Raw genomic sequence first — 19723 nt, 5'->3', positions numbered from 1 at the left:
TGTACTCCAAGATTAACCTCAATACAAAAAAACTGATGTTGACTTACCATTAGGCCTTCAGCAGTGCCTATCCTGCACCTCCTTTTCATATTTTAGGTGGGTTGGAATGGATTAGATTCATCTTTAGGTCTTCACTGTTATCTTAGATCCAGATAAATAGATCTTTCCCACACTCTGACACTCATGGATAATCTTGGCTATACAGATGAACTACCTTTGTCAAACCAGCCATACATGGATCAAAATTCACTGGTTCAACAGGGACCACCCGAATTTTGACCCATGCATGGGCAACAACCTCTGAGATTTTCAAATAGCTATGTGATTAATGCACATCACTCCTGTGCTGTGAGAATATATGAAAAATTAATTGGAGAGGTGACTACAGTAGGTTGAGCGAAAAGCCAAGTCAGAGAGGATCTTCAGTTGGTTTGTAAAAATGATAAGTACTGTAGCTGCTGACTTTTAATAGAAAGACAATCAGGTTCTTCTCCAGTCTTCGGGTCCCCCCTGGTATATTTACTGTGTGAAGCCATCTGTAACTCACAGCTAGCTTCCCAATGCGGATGCGCAAGCCGTGCTGTGTGCAGGGGCGGACTGACAACTCATGGGGCCCCCGGGCAATAGGGGATCATGGGGCCCCTGTGTCCTTGCCCAAACTCAAAAAAACCTATGAAAAAGATACCAGGTGCATCTCATGGGGCCCCCTACTGACCCAGGGCCCTTGGGCAGTGCCCGACTTTCCAAATGGTCAGTCCGCCCCTGGCTGTGTGAATGGTTCTCAGCCTCCTGAGATCTGTGACGTGTCCCAGGATGTGGTGGGTGGGGGGTTTGCTTTCCCGTGGAATCGCCTAGACAGTGGGAGTGGGTACCTGCCAAAGCTAGGTACTAGTCGTCCCTTTAGGGTGAAGTTCAACTTTAATCATGTCATAGCTGTACTGAGCACTAAAGGATCTCACACAGGTTTTTTTTTATTCCAAATGTATCCTGTCTAGGGAGATGATGATCAAATCACCTTACAAGTTAATATCTATAAATTAGAATTCTTAGAACATTGTTCTACATCGAGCAACTGTCTTGTTGCAGATTTTCCAGATCCAGATAACTTCACATGGGAATCGTACCTGGCTGAAACCGGAACTACAGCAGTGCCTGCCCGAGCCTTCCACACGGTATGTCCATCACCTGACAAAAACATTATTAATTGTTTCCTAATAAAAGTCAAAGTTTTTTTTAAGTCTTAAGACATATCCAAGGTCTTGTGAGCTGCATTATATTATATTTTTGATCTTGGGGGTTTAGATACACTTTAAATATAAAAATGTGTATATTAACAATTAGGGGAGGCTCTGTACTTGACTCAGTCAACCTATTTGTTTACCAGCAATTGAGGTAAGATATAACCATAAAGGGAGTGCATTGTTTCAGGGGGTTTGGAACTCCTAGATGTGCTGGGTGAGAAGCAGCAGTAAAGCACTACCATTTTGTAGCACTGCAAGGTAGGAAGCAAATCCTGCATGTGTAATGAGCAACTTTGGCTGCCTCCATGTACAATATTCACATCATGTGAATTTTTAAAAAGATATTAAAAAAAAACTGAAATAATTAAAAATAATCCACATTTCCTTTAAATGTTCCAAGCAGTAAAAGGACAGTTTCAGTGGCACAGCTTATTGCCACTTTGACCTGTGATGCTCAACTGGCCACTAACTAACTGTGTGCTATCTTTGCAGTTTGGGATATAAACTTGGCTTAGATTAAAGAAAAAAATGTAAACTATACTTAAGTTTAGTTGGCACATACCTTTGTGCCATCCATTGCTGAATTAAGGGTTCTGAAAATCCTGTTTCCACAGAATTCTAGTCTCAGTGCATTATTGAATTGGAAAGTCAGCCCATTAGAATTCATGAATGGGCAAAGTTACAGGTATACTTGATAGACACCTGCCCAGTTTCCCCCCTGCTGATACTTACTTTACCCATGCAAGTTCCAGATTTTTTTTTTTTGTTTATCACTAATGGAAACTCTCAGTGTGACCTCACTGAGCATTATTCCAGGTATAAGAAAAGCACACCAATAGCATAATGATCTCACTGGGAGAACATCAGAGGATCTGCAAAACATAAATTAATCCTGCCAATTGCCTAGGTGTTGTTTGATGTGCAAATGAAATACACTTCAAACACAGGTCAGCAAATTCCCCTCTGCTTCAGCAATCTAAGCACTAAAAGTGTAATCTCTATAACTGATCCAGTTGTGGTGAGATAGTTTACCAGTCTCAGTAGCTTGGCACACAGTGACTTGATACAAATGACATCCTGCAGATCGTTGAAAGCTTTCTCATTCAAAAATCATGTGCAGATCATAACAGATGAACATGGGGTAGGTAAAAAAAATTGGGGCATAATTTCCTCCACATATAAACTGCTTTTAGACGCCTTCCCCCTTTCTATTGATACCTGCCTTTATATGCGTAAATTCCTCCAATGTGACATTGCCTTAGATCAATGAAGCAGGATTTGGGAGGCAACTTCCAGATCTTCTATATGTGTAGTATATTTAGAAAATACTTCTAAAAGCCTTATGTTTTGATATAGGACTCCTAAGGTTCTCCATGCTCGTAATCCGAACGTTTCTCCTGTCTGCTGGCATTGGGGCGAGGAAACTGGCACTCTTTTCCACATTTTCTGGGCCTGCCAGTACATTGCACCTTTTTGGAGAGAGGTCCTTGCCCTACTACGGCTACATTTGTGGGCTTCTATCCCATTTGAGCCCATTCACTTTCTGTTGGGCCTACCTTTTTCAGGCCTCTCCAAATTTGCAAGGAAACTTTCCTCTCACGTTTTAATGGCGGCCAGGAGAACCATTCCCATGCATTGGCTTTCTACTACGTCCCCTACACTATTGGAATTGATGAAGGTTATAGCAGAGATTATAAAAATGGAGTACCTAACTGCTTTACATGCTAATTCTTTTCCCGTATTTGAAGTAGTTTGGCGCCCATGGGATACTTCTACTTCTGACCTGTCTGCTCAAATTGTCTGAAATTGATTGTCATTTCACTGTTCTGTATTGACATTGTATGTACCTATGTACCTCTCATCGATGAGCCTGTTTTTCTGTTTTTTGTCTGCTACTGCTTTGTGTTTGCCATTCCGTGTTTCTATATAACCCTGTTTGTTGTAAATGTTTGAAAATCAATAAAAAGTTAATTACAAAAAAAAAATAAAAAATCATAGTGTGTCTAGCTCCAGCAGAATACAGCATATGTGGTGAATGAAGGCTATGCATGAAAAAGAAGAGTGGGACTAACTACATAGAGCATCCCCTAGCTAAGGCGTGAGGAAAGGACAAAATGATTTAAAGGCAAACAAACAACTAAGCATTTGTAACATGATGTAACATTTCCACATGACTTTAATAAAGAAGTGTAATTGACAATTTAGACCAGCGGTTCTCAACCTGGGGGTCGCGACCCCTTTGGGGGTCGAACGACCATTTCCCAGGGGTCGCCTAAGACCATCGAAAAACACATATTTCCGATGGTCTTAGGAACCGAGACACCGCTGCTGTCTCCGGCGATGTGTGGGCGGGATGATATGCTGCCCCTGTCACCGCCTCCTTGCCGCTGATTGGCCACCGGAACTGTAGCTCAGGAGAGGCACACAGGCGGCCAATCACCGGCGAGAAGGTGGAGCTTGGAGAGGAGGAGCCGAGCGGCAGCGCGCGGAGATCGAAGAAGATCGAGGGAGCTGCAGGAACGAGTGAAGAGAGAGGCCAGAGAAGGAAGACAGCTGACAGGTAAGTGCAAATTTTGCTGCTGCAGCCAGGTATGCAGGCTGTAGATGGGAGAGGGAGAGAGCGAGCCCAGGCTGGAGCAGGAGTCAGCAAGGTAAGTATCATTGGTGTCAGTGGGAGGAATAGTGCCACATCATTTGTGTCACTAATACCAACGATGGGGCACTATTCCTCCCCCCACTGACACCAATGATGGGGCACTATTCCTCCCCCCACTGACACCAACGATGGGGCACTATTCCTCCCGCCACTGACACCAACGATGGGGCACTATTCCTCCCCCCACTGACACCAACGATGGGGCACTATTCCTCCCACTAATGCCAACGATGGGGCACTATTCCTCCCACTTATACCAACGATGGGGCACTATTCCTCCCACTGACACCAACGATGGGGCACTATTCCTCCCACTGACACCAATGATGGGGCACTATTCCTCCCACTCATACCAATGATGGGGCACTATTCCTCCCACTCATACCAATGATGGGGCACTATTCCTTCCACTGACACCAATGATGGGGCACTATTCCTCCCACTCATACCAATGATGGGGCACTATTCCTTCCACTGACACCAATGATGGGGCGCTATTCCTCCAACTGATACTAATGATGGGGCACTATTCCTCCCACTGACACCAATGATGGTGCACTATTCCTCCCACTGACACCAATGATGGGGCACTATTCCTCCCACTGACACCAATGATGGGGCACTATTCCTCCCACTGACACCAATGATGGGGCACTATTCCTCCCACTCATACCAATGATGGGGCACTATTCCTCCCACTGATACCAATGATGGGGCACTATTCCTCCCACTCATACCAATGATGGGGCACTATTCCTTCCACTGACACCAATGATGGGGCACTATTCCTCCCACTGATACTAATGATGGGGCACTATTCCTCCCACTGACACCAATGATGGGGCACTATTCCTCCCACTGATACCAATGATGGGGTACTATTCCTCCCACTCATACCAATGATGGGGCACTATTCCTCCCACTGATACCAATGATGGGGCACTATTCCCCCCACTGATACCAATGATGGGGCACTATTCCCCCTACTGACGCCAATGATGGGACACTATTCCTCCCACTGACGCCAATGATGGGACACTATTCCTCCCACTGACGCCAATGATGGGACACTATTCCTCCCACTGACGCCAATGATGGGACACTATTCCTCCCACTGACGCCAATGATGGAGCACTATTCCTCCCACTGACGCCAATGATGGAGCACTATTCCTCCCACTGACGCCAATGATGGAGCACTATTCCTCCCACTGACGCCAATGATGGGGCACTATTCCTCCCACTGACGCCAATGATGGGGCACTATTCCTCCCACTGACGCCAATGATGGGACACTATTCCTCCCACTGACGCCAATGATGGGGCACTATTCCTCCCACTGACGCCAATGATGAGGCACTATTCCTCCCACTGACGCCAATGATGGGGCACTATTCCTCCCACTGACGCCAATGATGGGACACTATTCCTCCCACTGACGCCAATGATGGGGCACTATTCCTCCCACTGACGTCAATGATGGGGCACTATTCCTCCCACTGACGCCAATGATGGGACACTATTCCTCCCACTGACGCCAATGATGAGGCACTATTCCTCCCACTGACGCCAATGATTGGGCACTATTCCTCCCACTGACGCCAATGATTGGGCACTATTCCTCCCACTGACGCCAATGATGGAGCACTATTCCTCCCACTGACGCCAATGATGGGGCACTATTCCTCCCACTGACGCCAATGATGGGACACTATTCCTCCCACTGACGCCAATGATTGGGCACTATTCCTCCCACTGACGCCAATGATGAGGCACTATTCCTCCCACTGACGCCAATGATGAGGCACTATTCCTCCCACTGACGCCAATGATTGGGCACTATTCCTCCCACTGACGCCAATGATGGAGCACTATTCCTCCCACTGACACCAATGATGGGGCACTATTCCTCCCACTGACGCCAATGATGGGACACTATTCCTCCCACTGACACCAATGATGGGGCACTATTCCTCCCACTGACACCAATGATAGGGCACTATTCCTCCCACTGATACCAATGATGGGGCACTATTCCTCCCACTCATACCAATGATGGGGCACTATTCCTTCCACTGACACCAATGATGGGGCACTATTCCTCCCACTGATACTAATGATGGGGCACTATTCCTCCCACTGACACCAATGATGGGGCACTATTCCTCCCACTGATACCAATGATGGGGTACTATTCCTCCCACTCATACCAATGATGGGGCACTATTCCTCTCACTGATACCAATGATGGGGCACTATTCCCCCCACTGATACCAATGATGGGGCACTATTCCCCCCACTGACACCAATGATGGGACACTATTCCTCCCACTGACGCCAATGATGGGACACTATTCCTCCCACTGACGCCAATGATGGGGCACTATTCCTCCCACTGACGCCAATGATGGGGCACTATTCCTCCCACTGACGCCAATGATTGGGCACTATTCCTCCCACTGACGCCAATGATGGAGCACTATTCCTCCCACTGACACCAATGATGGGGCGCTATTCCTCCCACTGACACCAATGATGGGGCACTATTCCTCCCACTGACACCAATGATGGGACACTATTCCTCCCACTGACACCAATGATGGGACACTATTCCTCCCACTGACACCAATGATGGGACACTATTCCTCCCACTGACACCAATGATGGGGCACTATTCCTCCCACTGACACCAATGATGGGACACTATTCCTCCCACTGACACCAATGATGGGACACTATTCCTCCCACTGACACCAATGATGGGACACTATTCCTCCCACTGACACCAATGATGGGGCACTATTCCTCCCACTGATACCAACGATGGGACACTATTCATCCCACTGACATCAGTGATGGGGCGCTAGTCCTCCCACTGCAAAATTACAGTTATGAAGTAGCAACGAAAATAATTTTATGGTTGGGGGTCACCACAACATGAGGAACTGTATTAAGGGGTCGCGGCATTAGAAAGGTTGAGAACCACTGATTTAGACGCTATGTTTATTCTATTGTCTATTGCTGATCTTTGGACACAGCAAGTCCTACTGAGGTTTGTTTGAACCAGGGGCGGACTGACCATTTGGAAACTCGGGCACTGCCCGAGGGCCCGTGGTCAGTAGGGCGCCCCATGAGATGCCCCTGGTACCTTTTTCATAGGCTTTTTTGAGTTTGGGCAAGGACACAGGGGCCCCATGATCCCCTATTGCCCGGGGGCCCCATGAGTTGTCAGTCCGCCCCTGGTTTGAACTGGAGGCAAAGTGGGTTAAATGTAGTCTTTTGCTGCCAAAGCTGCATTTTGCATTCCAATTCATTCATTTGAGTAGAGATGCATTCGATTGGAAAAGGCTGTTTTTGAAATGAATGCCCGTTCACGCATATGTACAATGATGATAATGCATTGCACTTACAAACATACAGTATGTAGAAAGCTTATGAAGAGTTTGCCATATTTTCTTCTCAAGCCCTTCAGCTTATTCTACCCTTTTAGTACTAGCATGGAGAGGAGCTGTACAAAACTGGAGGTGACTTGAAATGACCGATGACAAAGAACCCACATGTACTACAGCCATTTACCTGATTAGTGATTAAATTGTGGATTCTGTATGTAGCACCCTCCTGGATAGGTGCATCAAATCAGCAGCTGAATATTTATGCAGCCCTGGCAAATCCTTGGGGAAAGGTGCCCAGATGGTGGCTGGGAGGGAGCATATATAGCCTGCAGCTTGGAACAGAAGGGTTCTTGTCCTAGAGCAGGGGTGACACCATCCTATCCGTGACAACGCAGCACTGACAGAGCACTGTGGCAGGCTAGGGGGAAAGCATTGCTGGATCTAGGAGGGTGCTGGGGTGGGATAGGTTGCACCCCCCCACATTTCAGTCGTGCTTCTCAAGCCGGCCATCCTATAGGACATTGTGCCCACAACTGCTGACAGGGAGAGTGGCCGTAAACAGTAAACTCCAAACATGAGAAGTGGCAGTGGTTCAGGCTGAGCTGTGTTCTCTCTCTCCTGTCATAACAGTGATCCTTCATCATAGAGCAGATAACACTAGATCACTCTAACATCAGACTGTGCACTGTATGACTGTCCGCCCCCATCTCCTTCAAGGACTGTTGTTCACCTGGCAGCAGGAAAAGTGGATAGGTAATCATACAGTGCACAGACCGATGTTAGAGCGATCCAGTGTTATCTGCTCTATGATGAAGGATCACTGTTATGACAGGAGAGAGAGAACACAGCTCAGCCTGAACCACTGCCACTTCTGTACATGCAGGAAACCTGTGAGATTCAGGGCAAGTGGGGTTGGGAATACATTGGGGGGGGGGGGGGATTGAGGGGTGCACAATAATTTGTACTTTGAGAAGTATGTGAAGGGGTTGTGTTGAAAGGACGAAATTGGGGAAGGGTATGTGTTAGGAGGCAGAAATTGAGGGGGCGGGGGTTGTGCTTAGAGGGGGGGGGGCGGTAGGAAGTACTAGTACTTTGTACTAGGAAGGCATTTGTTAAATGCCATGTCAGCTCTGACCCTGTCCTCTTCTCTGCTGACCACTGTACTGTACATTGCTCTACTGAATTCTGCTGCTCTGCTGACCCCCTGTACACTGCCCTGCTGACCTTTGTCTGCTGTCCTGTTGACCTTATGTCCGCTACCCTGTTGACTTCTGTCCACTGCCCTGCTGACCCCTGTCAGCTGCCTTGATTAACCTCTGTACACTGCCCTACAAACGAATGGCCCCTGTACACTGCTGTACAAACTAATGGCTTCTGTACATTGCCTACACACTAATGGCCTCTGTACACTGCACTACAAACGAATGGCCCCTGTACACTGCCCTACAAACGAATGGCCTCTGTACACTGCCCTACAAACGAATGGCCCCTGTACACTGCCCTACAAACGAATGGCCCCTGTACACTGCCCTACAAACGAATGGCCCCTGTACACTGCCCTACAAACGAATGGCCCCTGTACACTGCCCTACAAACGAATGGCCCCTGTACACTGCCCTATAAACTAATGACCTCTGTATACTGTCCTACAAGCTAATGGCCCCTGTACACTGCCATACAAACTAATGGCCCCTATACACTGCCCTACACACTAATGGCCCCTGTACACTGCCCGACAGACTAATGGCCCCTGTACACTGCCCAACAGACTAATGGCCCATGTACACTGCCCTACAAACTAATGGCCCATGTACACTGCCCTACAAACTAATGGCCCCTGTACACTGTCCTACAAACTAATGGCCCCTGTACATTGCCATACAAACTAATGGCCCCTGTACACTGCCCTACAAACTAATGACCTCTGTACACTGCCCTACAAACTAATGACCTCTGTACACTGCCCTACAAACTAATGACCTCTGTACACTGCCCTACAAACTAATGACCTCTGTACATTGCCCTAAAAACTAATGGCCCCTGTACACTGCCCTACAAACTAATGGCCCCTGTACACTGCCCTACAAACTAATGGCCTCTGTATACTTCCCTACAAACTAATGGCCCGTGTACACTGCCCTACAAACTAATGGCCCCTGTACACTGCCCTACAAACTGCCGACCCTTTCCTCTGCCCTGCTGACCCCTTGTACACTGTCCTACCAAATCTCATACATTGTACTGCTGACCTTGCATGCTCCGCCCCCCTGACATTTTTACTGCACCCTCACATCAGACAGGCTAGATCTGGCCCTGGGGGGGGAGAGAGTCACAGTTAAAACATGGTGTGGGGTGACACCATGTTTTACTGCACCAGGTGAGACCAACCCTAATGACACCACTGCTTCCTATGTTGTTAGTGCAGTTCATCTTTTATTATTGCCTATATAAAAGTGATTTTCTGCATATTCCAGAGCAGGGGCGGGCTGACCGTTTAGTCTCTCGGACACTGCCCGAGGGTCAGTAGGGGGCCCCATGAGATACCCCTGGTACCTTTCATAGGCTTTTTTGGGTGTGGTTTGAGTGTGGGAGAGGACACAGGAGCCCCATTATTTCCTATTGCCCGGGGACCCCATGAGTTGTCAGTCCGCCCCTGTTCCAGAGCACTCTCTGTTGTTGTATTCCTGACTCTGAGAGATTATGTTACATTGTCTAATAGTAAACTGCTGCATATCCAGCCATATTTTATAAGTGACAAGTTGCCTGTAACTCTTTAAGCGGCCTCCGCATGGATTCAAATTAAACATGAAGCTGGAAGCCGTGGACAGAAGAAGTCCCTCTCTTATCCGTGTGGCATCAGTGGTAGATGTGGAAGAGTGTAGGATAAAGGTAAAAAATGCCTTAATATGTTCCCCCCCCCCCACATCCATCACATACCTCTTTGTGTATTGTTATGAACCATCCTCACAGTGGGTGTTGGTGTGCATCTATCATGGGTGGAGGGACTTGGGAAAGGTTATTAATAAAGTGGGTTGTTCACGAGCCATCCAACCCTCAAGGTCCACTTTGACGGCTGGAGCCATATGTATGACTTTTGGCTGGACGCTGACCACCCAGATTTGCACCCTGTGGGTTGGTGCCACAGAACTGGACATCCTTTGCAGACTCCTCTAAGTGAGTACTATGATAAACAGTTAATGAAATATTATTGTTTTTTAAAGGAATGCACAGTGTTTTGTACATACAGGGTGTCCCAAAAGTGTCCATACATAGGAAAAATTAACTCATATTCTATTTTCTATTATATTCTATTTTATTCTTTTAATATTTTTTTTTTTTTTATAATTTCAGATATGTATTAAAGGAACATTTAGCTACAATTTCCCCTATGTATGGTAACTTTTGGACACCCTGAATAATCCTGAATTATCATATGTTCAGTCTCTCAGAAAAAGTCAGTAGGATTGGGTACCTTTACAGAAGATAAAGGCAATTTTGCTAGTAAGGAAGCCACTTCTGAATGCCACTAGAAGGCACTGTTGGAAATGGGATCTATTTTGGGCTGAAGTGGTGGCAGGAGTGCTTATCTCTCTGGCAAAAGAGCAGGCAAATGCAATGGTAGAGGATGATATGTTTAAAACCCACTCTCATGGTTAATAAAGCTGCCCTATTCTAATGACATTTTTTAAAAGGCTCCAGAATCAAAGGACACTACATGATTAGTATTTAAAGTGGATATAAACCTCAGACAAGAAATATGAACAAAGCGTATCCCTCTATAATGTGTACCAGGGGCGGACTGACAACTCATGGGGCCCCCGGGCAATAGGGGATCATGGGGCCCCTGTGTCCTTGCCCAAACTCAAAAAAGCCTATGAAAAAGGTACCAGGGGCATCTCATGGGGCCCCCTACTGACCCTGGGCCCTCAGGCAGTGCCCGAGTTTCCAAATGATCAGTCCGCCCCTGGTGTGTACTTGTCTCAATTAAGAGCGCTAAGTGTCATTTCTCTCTGCTGGCTCATTCCTCTGCTATCAGCATGAATCACTTTTGACACGTTTTCCTGACACCAAGAGAAAAATGGTGACAAGGGAGGGACCTCCAAAAGATCAACAATCCTACTGAGTTCTGCAGAATGTAATTTCAGCTCCCCATCCCCTTTTTCTGAAATCTCAGGTAAGCTTGATAAATTCTGGACTTTGAACGGATGTAGAGAAGACAATACTGCAGATAAACAGGTACAACGTATGTAGGAGGATTTGCGTAAATCTCTGTGTAATCTCCTTGTATCACCTGAGGCCAGATACTTCAGTGGGTATATGTAAGGGTTTACAACCACTTTAAAGCAGATGTGAATTCACTAACAAAAAAAATGGTAAAAGGACAATAACTATTAATATGAAATAGTATGAAATAGTCTGCTCCTGTTCATTACTCATCAATGTTTTTACAGGGCACAGAGATGCATCCAATGTATCACCAGGTTCTTGTGTGTCGCTCAGCTGTAAGGGGATTACTCACTCTAGAAGCAGCAAGTACAGTTTCCACCACAGGTCAGACATTTGGCTGAAGCAGGCACTACCACTGGACTGTAAAATGGCTTTGCTCATAATCACATTCCTAATAACTAAGCAACTCATTACATCTGATTTTTTCTAGGTACTGTATTTACTTACCATACTTGGCTTTTATTTCTTCCCTTCCCAAAGGAAGTGCCCCACTCCAGGATGTGATGGTTCTGGTCATGTGACTGGAAGGTTCACTGCTCATCACTGTCTCTCTGGTTGTCCTTTGGCTGATCGGAACCAGCAACTGGCAAGAAACAGAAACCCTATTCCACTTCCACCCCGGAGGAAATCCAGACACCATGGAAGGTAACTAAGTATTGGTTTTCCAGTTGTTACTTTTTTTACTTACTTCTTAAGTAAGATGAAGAGACCTTGGTTTTAGTTCAAAGTGGCACTCAAAATAAATTTGTACATCCAGGGAAAGTTTTATAGTAAAGTTCATATAGTTCAAAAAGTGTCTTGCATTAAACCTTTTCTTTTATGCCACATAAAACTTGACTGACCCATTGAATATCTTATCTGTATCCACTGGTGTCATTGCAAGCGAAGCCTACAATGTACAAGAACACGGGAGGGTACCATCTCTGGTCTTCTCCATGGGCTTTGGGCTCCTTGATGGATGAGGGTGCTAACCTCATTATCTACCTTTTATGGCTACCCTATTGGCTTCTCCATAGAAATGAAAGAAAATGCACTTTAAAGGGTGGAAACAGAAGGTTCAGCTCACAGCAGGACACTGGATGCCTTAGTCTTGCTTGGTATGAAGGCAATAAAGGTCTGGCAAACTCAAACCACACAAAACTAAAAAAAAAAGGTTTGGATAGGTCATCACTTTAAATAAGAACCCATAGAAAAAAGCAATGAAGTAAACATGTAACTAACATGTAACTAATAAATAAATAAATTTCAGGATCGGTCGTCCTCCAAAATATCGTCGAGTGCAACAAGACAGCTTTCAAGGTAGGTAGAATCTTCTTGCACCAAGGGTATGTGTACGACTGCTATGGCTTATAACATAACCAGTAGACTGAATTCACTATGCTTTGACTTTCAATTTTCTGTCCCCAGATACAGTTCAGCAGTCACTTTTCATGTCAGCTCTGTCTGTACATCCTGATCGAGCCCTCGCTCACTGCTGGGAGCAGCACTGTCGTTTACTGCCAGGTGTTGCTGGTATCAGTGCCAGCACTGTGTCTAAGTGGAGCACAGAAGAGGTAACACATGTCCATTAAGACTCAACATCATGTGTGAGGCTAGTGCCATACATAAAGCCACCTAGGTCTTGATTAGGTTTATTTCAGATTGCAACTAAACTTTTAAATAAAGCTTTTTTACAACATATTAGAGTAGGGAAATGAGGACTGAAAGTTAGAGAAAATCCAACTTTTGGAACTGCATCAGGAAAAGAATAGATGGAAGTCTTCCAGTGAGGACAGTTGTTGCGGTGACTGCTGTCTAAGAATGGATATCCCTGACTTTGGAGAGATTTATTTCCAGTTGTATTTACAGGACGGGAAATAAAGGGAAATCTCCTTACTGGAACAAAGACAGAATGAAAAAAACTGACAGTCCTTAAGCCTTCCCTTCTCTATTCAAGTCTACTAGATATTCTTTAGACTTAGTATTTGCTAGAAATACCTTAACATGCTAGGCCCATTTTCTACATGTAGACTTAATTCCTAATGGGTCTGTCATTAAGAGGTTAATTTGTTTCCTGATCTGGTAGATTTTGAAGTGTGCCTAGCCCATCCTACTCCACAAGCCTAAACATAAATGGTCACATGAGCTCGCCAGTAGAGATGCCTTAGCCTGGTCAGATTCAACCCTCGTACCTGATTGCTCCATATTGTCTTTGACCTGCTGGGCCTTGGAGCCTATGCTTCTCCTGATTTACTGTATATCTAGACAGGATAGCATAGTACTATGCTAAAGGTGGCCATAACGATTGTGGTGCTTACCCCCCCAAAGGAGCCTCTGAGTATTGGGTCTCCTTTTCCCTGTACAGCCAGGCAACTTGCATTTTTCCATCTCCCACGCAGAGTCAGTAACCAGTCCATGAGCTTATTTTTGTTGTTTTATTAGGGGATAAACAACTTGGATAAGGTTTAGGGGTATATGGGATGCCCAACTTAACTTGTAGTAATAACTCTGAGGACAAACTTTCTAATTCTGTACAAAAAGGTAAGATCGTGGACTTTCTACTCCAGCCAGAGTGGCACAGTCTCTTGATAGATCAATAGCACAATCTTTGTGAGGAGCACTTGGTCCCCTCTAAGTAAAATCTCTGTAGACCCCCATGCCCATCCATCTGGTTGTCCATCAGTGGTGGAAGTTGGAACTTATCTGAGAGGTATAAATTACACATTGCTCAAGGAACCCCTAGCAACCTCTGGAGGAACCCTAGGGATCCATGGAACTGTCAAATCTAGATAAAAACTCCATGTTAAAAATTCTTAATGGGTTGCTATTGTTTGTCCTTAAGGTAAATGGAGGAGTCACCTCCACAGGCATAAATACAATGACTCATATGATCATGGATGTTCATTCATGAGGAAAAAGTCTTCAGGCAGTTTGATCCTTTTTGCAAATCAGGTCACCCTCTAATGTCGATGTCCACCTTAATATGTTACTATTAACACCATATGTGCTATTACTAGTTTTGATCACACAGTTCTGTCATTGCAGATGTTGGTTCAGTAACAAAAATAATGTGTGAAAGAAGAGAGGCATCAATTATCCGTGTTACATTTACAGTCTTAATATAATAATTAGTATAAAATACTGTGATAGAGAAATGTTACAGTTCTATTTTTGAGGCTGGATTTAAAACTATGTCTTCTTATTGACTAAGGTGTTTTCTACTGAATTCAATGGAAACACATTAAAATGCAAATCAACACGTATGAAGGTACCTTGTCACACGTTTTAAAGAAGCGTTGAAATACACTTTGCTATAAATATCAATGGTGCATTCACGTGCATCAACATGCATTGCAATGCTTGTGTTGCCATACATTTGGAAGAGTTGTCATTGATTTAAATAGAAACAGCATCAACCAAAACTTGCAAAGGTGTAAATCTAGCCCAATACTTTTCAATAAAAGAGATAATGTGTCAAAAACTGTGCCCTTTTTTTTTTATTTAGGTATCTAACTTTGTGCAGACGCTGACAGGGTGTGAAGACCAGGCCAGGCTGTTCAAAGATGAGGTAAGTTGCACAAGGCTAAATGACACACAACATAATGGGTTACAAGGTGCAATAACCCATAGTAACCAATCAGAGTATACGTTTTAGTACACCATCACTACTTTTTACACCAGTGCTGGATGCAGGGCCATGTATATGGCTTGCATAAAAAAACTGCAGCACCTCATGGCCTTCTTCTGGGTTCAGGAGGTCTACCCAGGGGAATAATATTACTAAATAAGAATTCCAGTTTCTACACAAATTTCAGTACCAATTTAACACTTTTTTGGGCACACAGTCACTGTGGATCATTGTAGAGGTAAATCAGCTCCAACACAATTGTGGGTAGATTCAGGGGCAGACTGACAACTCATGGGGCCCCCGGGCAATAGGGGATCATGGGGCCCCTGTGTCCTTGCCCAAACTCAAAAAAGCCTATGAAAAAGGTACCAGGAGCATCTCACGGGGCCCCCTACTGACCCCGGGCCCCTGGGTAGATTACATGTTGCACTGTATATATACAGTACATCAGTGGCGTCGCGAGGCAGGTGTGGGGGGTGTGCGCCGCACCAGGTGACACCTACCACACGGGGTGACACCGGACCCACTCCACGAAAAGGTAAGTTGTAAAGCAAGCCGACGATCCCCGCAGGATGGATCCGATCTGTGGATTAGGGAGCATAATGGATCGGACTCCGATTCATTATGCTCAATCCACAGATCCGATCCATTCTGCGGGGATCGTTGGCATGCAACCTATACGGGGTGACACCGGACCCGCTCTACGAAAAGGTAAGTTGTAAAGAAAGCCGACGATCCCCGCAGAATTGATCGGATCTGCGGGTTGGGAAGCATAATGGATCGGAGTCTGATCCATTATGCTCAATCCACAGATCCGATCCATTCTGTGGGGATCGTCGGAGGGGGTGTCACCAAGTGTTATCGCACCAGGTGACACCAACCCTAGGGAAACTCCTGCAGTACATAAGTATATATGGGATCTGCTTTTTTTTACCAAATAGTTTGCATTTCTGTCCATCCATTCCTGAGGTTTATACAAACTTGCCAAACAGTAGAGCCAGGCTGGTGACCTAATTTTTTTTCTGCAGTCAGGCATGTCAAATAGATAACCTCTCTGCCCTGAAGGATTACTCTTTATCATCACCCCTGTTTTGGCTCAGGTATTTATTGGCCATGAACTGTTAGCATTGGTGCAAGTACTTTTGCAGCAGTAAGGTTAGGCATGCCATAATAAAGTGGTTAAGGTTAAGTTATAATCAGTTTTAGGGATATTGACTTACATTTGAGGGTAAGGGAAGGGACAAGCTTAAGTGTTATAATTAAGATAACCATTAAAGGATAATTGTTAGGTGGAACATTTTTAGGGTTAAATTAAAGGTTTAGCATTAGGGTGAATAAGGTGTTAAAGGTTCATTTTAAGGCTCACCCATCCTCCCTGAATAGGCTAAACATTTGTAAACAATGGCAGGGTTTACATTTGACTATGATTGGTTCACAGCAATCTGAAGGTACAGAGCCACTCTGATTGACTCTGTAGATTGTGCCTGTGATCAGAGCTATCCAGATCACAGCCATTCATAGGTGCACTGGCTGCCTGTGGGTGTATTCTGGAGTGCAGTTTATAAACAAAATAAAAAAATTGTCCAGCTATCCGCATTTTTTTTTTTATTGAGTTGTCTTCTTTAAGTACTCTGCCAAGCTGAAATACAGGATTATACAAGATGTATATAGCGCCAACAGTTTGCGCAGTGCTTTACAATGTAAGGGAGACAGTACAATTACAATACATTTCAGTACAGAAGGAATAGGAGGGCCCGGCTCATGGAGCTTACAAGCTTACAAGGAAGGGGGAGGTGATACAAAAGGTGATAGCTGCCGGGATGATCTGGTGGAGGTGATTCAAGTACACTTCTTAGGTGTGGAGGTGGGGTAGGCTTCCCTGAATAAGTGAGTTTTCAAAGATTGCCCAAAGGCAGACAGGGTGGGGGCTGACCAGACATACAGTGGTAGGGAGTTCCAGAGGATGGGTGAAGCTCTGGAGAAGTCCTGGAGGTGAGCGTGGGAGGAGGTGATGACGGAGCTAGAGAGGAAGATATCTTGGGAGGAGCAGAGAGGGCGATTTTTATCTGCGGATGAGGCTGGCGATGTAGACAGGGGCAGTGTTGTGGATGGCTTTGTAAGCTGTGGTTAGTATTTGAAATTTTATACGTTGGGTTAGTGGAAGCCAATGAAGGGTTTGTTCCAGGCTGGCTGACAGATCTACCTAAAGGGGCTCCCTACAGAGTCATATTCTGCTTAATGTGCATACTTAATGTAAATCTGGTGAGTGCGCATTTTATATAAATATCACACAGATTGGATTGCACGGATTTTCACCGAAAGTTACTATTGATTATATGTGAAGGAAACACCTATCTGCTGACCTGATCATGTCAAGCCTGCACTATTTTGAACACTTATTTGAATCTCAGACTTTTTGATCTTATCACATTCCTACTTTTCGCCTGTTGATGCGCATTATTCACTTTATAATAATTTTCTACTGTATTAGCGATACTATTTATTTTTTGGTGATAACTATTTATTCAGCGCTGCACTTTTTTATTGAATGAAGGGATTGGTAGAGAGAGGCAGCAGTCGCTGATCGGTTGGTAAGGTGTATGAGTCTAGTAGCAGCATTCATAATAGACTGAAGGGGGGATAACCTGTGCAACGGTAGACCAGTGAGAAGGGAGTTGCAGTAATCAAGGCAGGATATCACCAATGCGTGGATAAGTTGTTAAACGGGTATTTAATTTATCAAATAGATATAATCAGGGCTTTTTTCACAGAGAATAGGTGCAGGTACTCCCTTCTTCTGAGTCACCCCTTGACTCCAACCTCTACCCACCTCCAAGCACCGTTCCTTGGTTCCAATCCCTACCCACCTCACAGTACCGCCTTTTTTAGAGAGAATGGAACCAGGAATCATTTTGTGGTGCTAAGCATTTTGTATAGAATTTGCTAAAGATAACAAGAAAAGCAGCAAAACAGATCCCCTGCAGCCAACAATAACAGCCCTCCCCAACTACAATAGATCCCCTAACAACAATAAACCCCTTAGCAACATGAAATACCCCAGCAACAACAGATGCACACCAGTAACAATAGACCCCCTACCAGAAACAATAGATCTCCCAGCATTAAGAGATCCTCCAGCAGCCAGGAACAAAAGACACCCTCCCACAACAGTAGATCCACCCCAACAACAATTGACCCCCAGCAATATAAAACCACCCCAGCAACAATACATCCCTCTGTCAACAAGAGTTCCCCCCAGAAACAATAGATCCCCAACAGCCAGCATCAATGGACCCTCCAGCACCCCTTGCCATTTATACATTCAGTACTGGAGGTGCATTCTCCCTTATTCCTGCTGAAAAAAAGCCCGGGATATAACAAAACACATTCAATGGTATATTTATCAGACAAAATGAGGCAAAAATGAGAAGTTCATTGCTATGGTTTACATACCCGATAAAAGCTAAATATCCACTGTGATAGACTAAACCCTACAGCTCACCAGTAGACCAACCACTTATGGCATGAGTTAAGCATTGATTATATGACTTTTGTTTTAAGTGATATACCAATATACTGTAGAGTGACCACTTGACGCCGATTATAATAATTGAATCTAAACTTGGCAGACACATACACAGATATTGATCAGAATTATTCTTACCGAACAATCTTTCTTGCTCATGGACAGGTCCCAGTAGCCTGCTAATCCCCAACTTCTCTTTTACTCTACAGATGATAGACGGACAAGCCCTCTTGTTGCTCACGCAGACGGATATTGTAAAGATTTTGTGCATTAAACTAGGGCCAGCTGTGAAAATTTACAATTCCATCCTCATGTTTAAGAACACAGAGGACTCCACAGACTGAACCTTACCACCGGATCGAAAAGATTATGGTTTTACGATGCTGTCAAAATCCCTTTGATCCCCTTACCCGGCTATAATGAATGTCTCTATTATAAAAGGACATACAGTTTAGTGAGATGTACAAATAAATACCGTTTATGTTTGATGGAAATATTTGTGGAGTATGATTATGAGAATATCTGACTTGTTGTTTTTGGTTTTGGATAGAGTAAAGAAGGGTTAAAACATGTCACTTTTTGGAAGATTTCTCTTTACTTCCTGTCCAAAAGACACAACAGTCGTCACCAAAACAAATGTCCCCATTAGAAGATTTCCCCCCTATCCCAGGGGTCTCCAAACAAAGGGCCAGTTTGTTGTCCTTCAGAATTTAGGGGGGCCAGACTGTGTCCATTAAACAATTCCTATGGCTTGGTGGTCAGTGGGAGAAAAAAAATTACATAGCGCCTGCAGTCAGTAGAAGTAGAATAGTGCCCCAAACATGTCATTAGTGGGAGAAATGGTGCCCCGTCATTGGGAAGAATGGTGCCCCATCATTGTTGTCATTGGGAAGAATGGTGCCCCATCTGTGTCATTGGGAGCAATAGCTCCATATTTATAAATACAATGTGAAGATGATATCCAAAAACACCCTTACACCTACACTAATTCCAAATTGGAAAAAAGCTTTCAACCCCTGAAAGCTTAAACTCAAAATAGATAGGTCCAAAAGAGAATCTACCCTCTTAAAACAAA

At 44.8% G+C, this 19723-nt stretch overlaps 1 protein-coding gene across 7 annotated transcripts in view; it reads left to right on the top strand.

Annotated features, from left to right (window-relative positions):
• L3MBTL1 (L3MBTL histone methyl-lysine binding protein 1) overlaps positions 1-19142 on the top strand; it is a 63833-nt gene extending 44691 nt beyond the window's left edge. For all 7 annotated transcript variants that reach the window (XM_089673330.1, XM_089673329.1, XM_089673327.1 and 4 more), the window contains 9 exons: positions 1087-1172; positions 10067-10177; positions 10348-10462; positions 11740-11839; positions 11996-12160; positions 12765-12814; positions 12923-13068; positions 15000-15062; positions 18858-19142. In XM_089673330.1, the coding sequence (XP_089529456.1) occupies positions 1087-1172; positions 10067-10177; positions 10348-10462; positions 11740-11839; positions 11996-12160; positions 12765-12814; positions 12923-13068; positions 15000-15062; positions 18858-18992 (971 nt within the window). In that variant the 3' untranslated portion in view covers positions 18993-19142. The remainder of the gene's footprint in view (positions 1-1086; positions 1173-10066; positions 10178-10347; positions 10463-11739; positions 11840-11995; positions 12161-12764; positions 12815-12922; positions 13069-14999; positions 15063-18857) is intronic.
• Positions 19143-19723: the final 581 nt, after the last annotated feature.

This window comes from Staurois parvus, unplaced genomic scaffold (genome assembly GCF_062004578.1).
Source record: "Staurois parvus isolate SC_StPar_1 unplaced genomic scaffold, SC_StPar_1.0 ptg000137l, whole genome shotgun sequence".
NCBI lineage: Eukaryota > Metazoa > Chordata > Amphibia > Anura > Ranidae > Staurois > Staurois parvus.
Note: the sequence above shows the minus strand (reverse complement) of the source record. Positions and strands in the feature narration are given on the sequence as shown.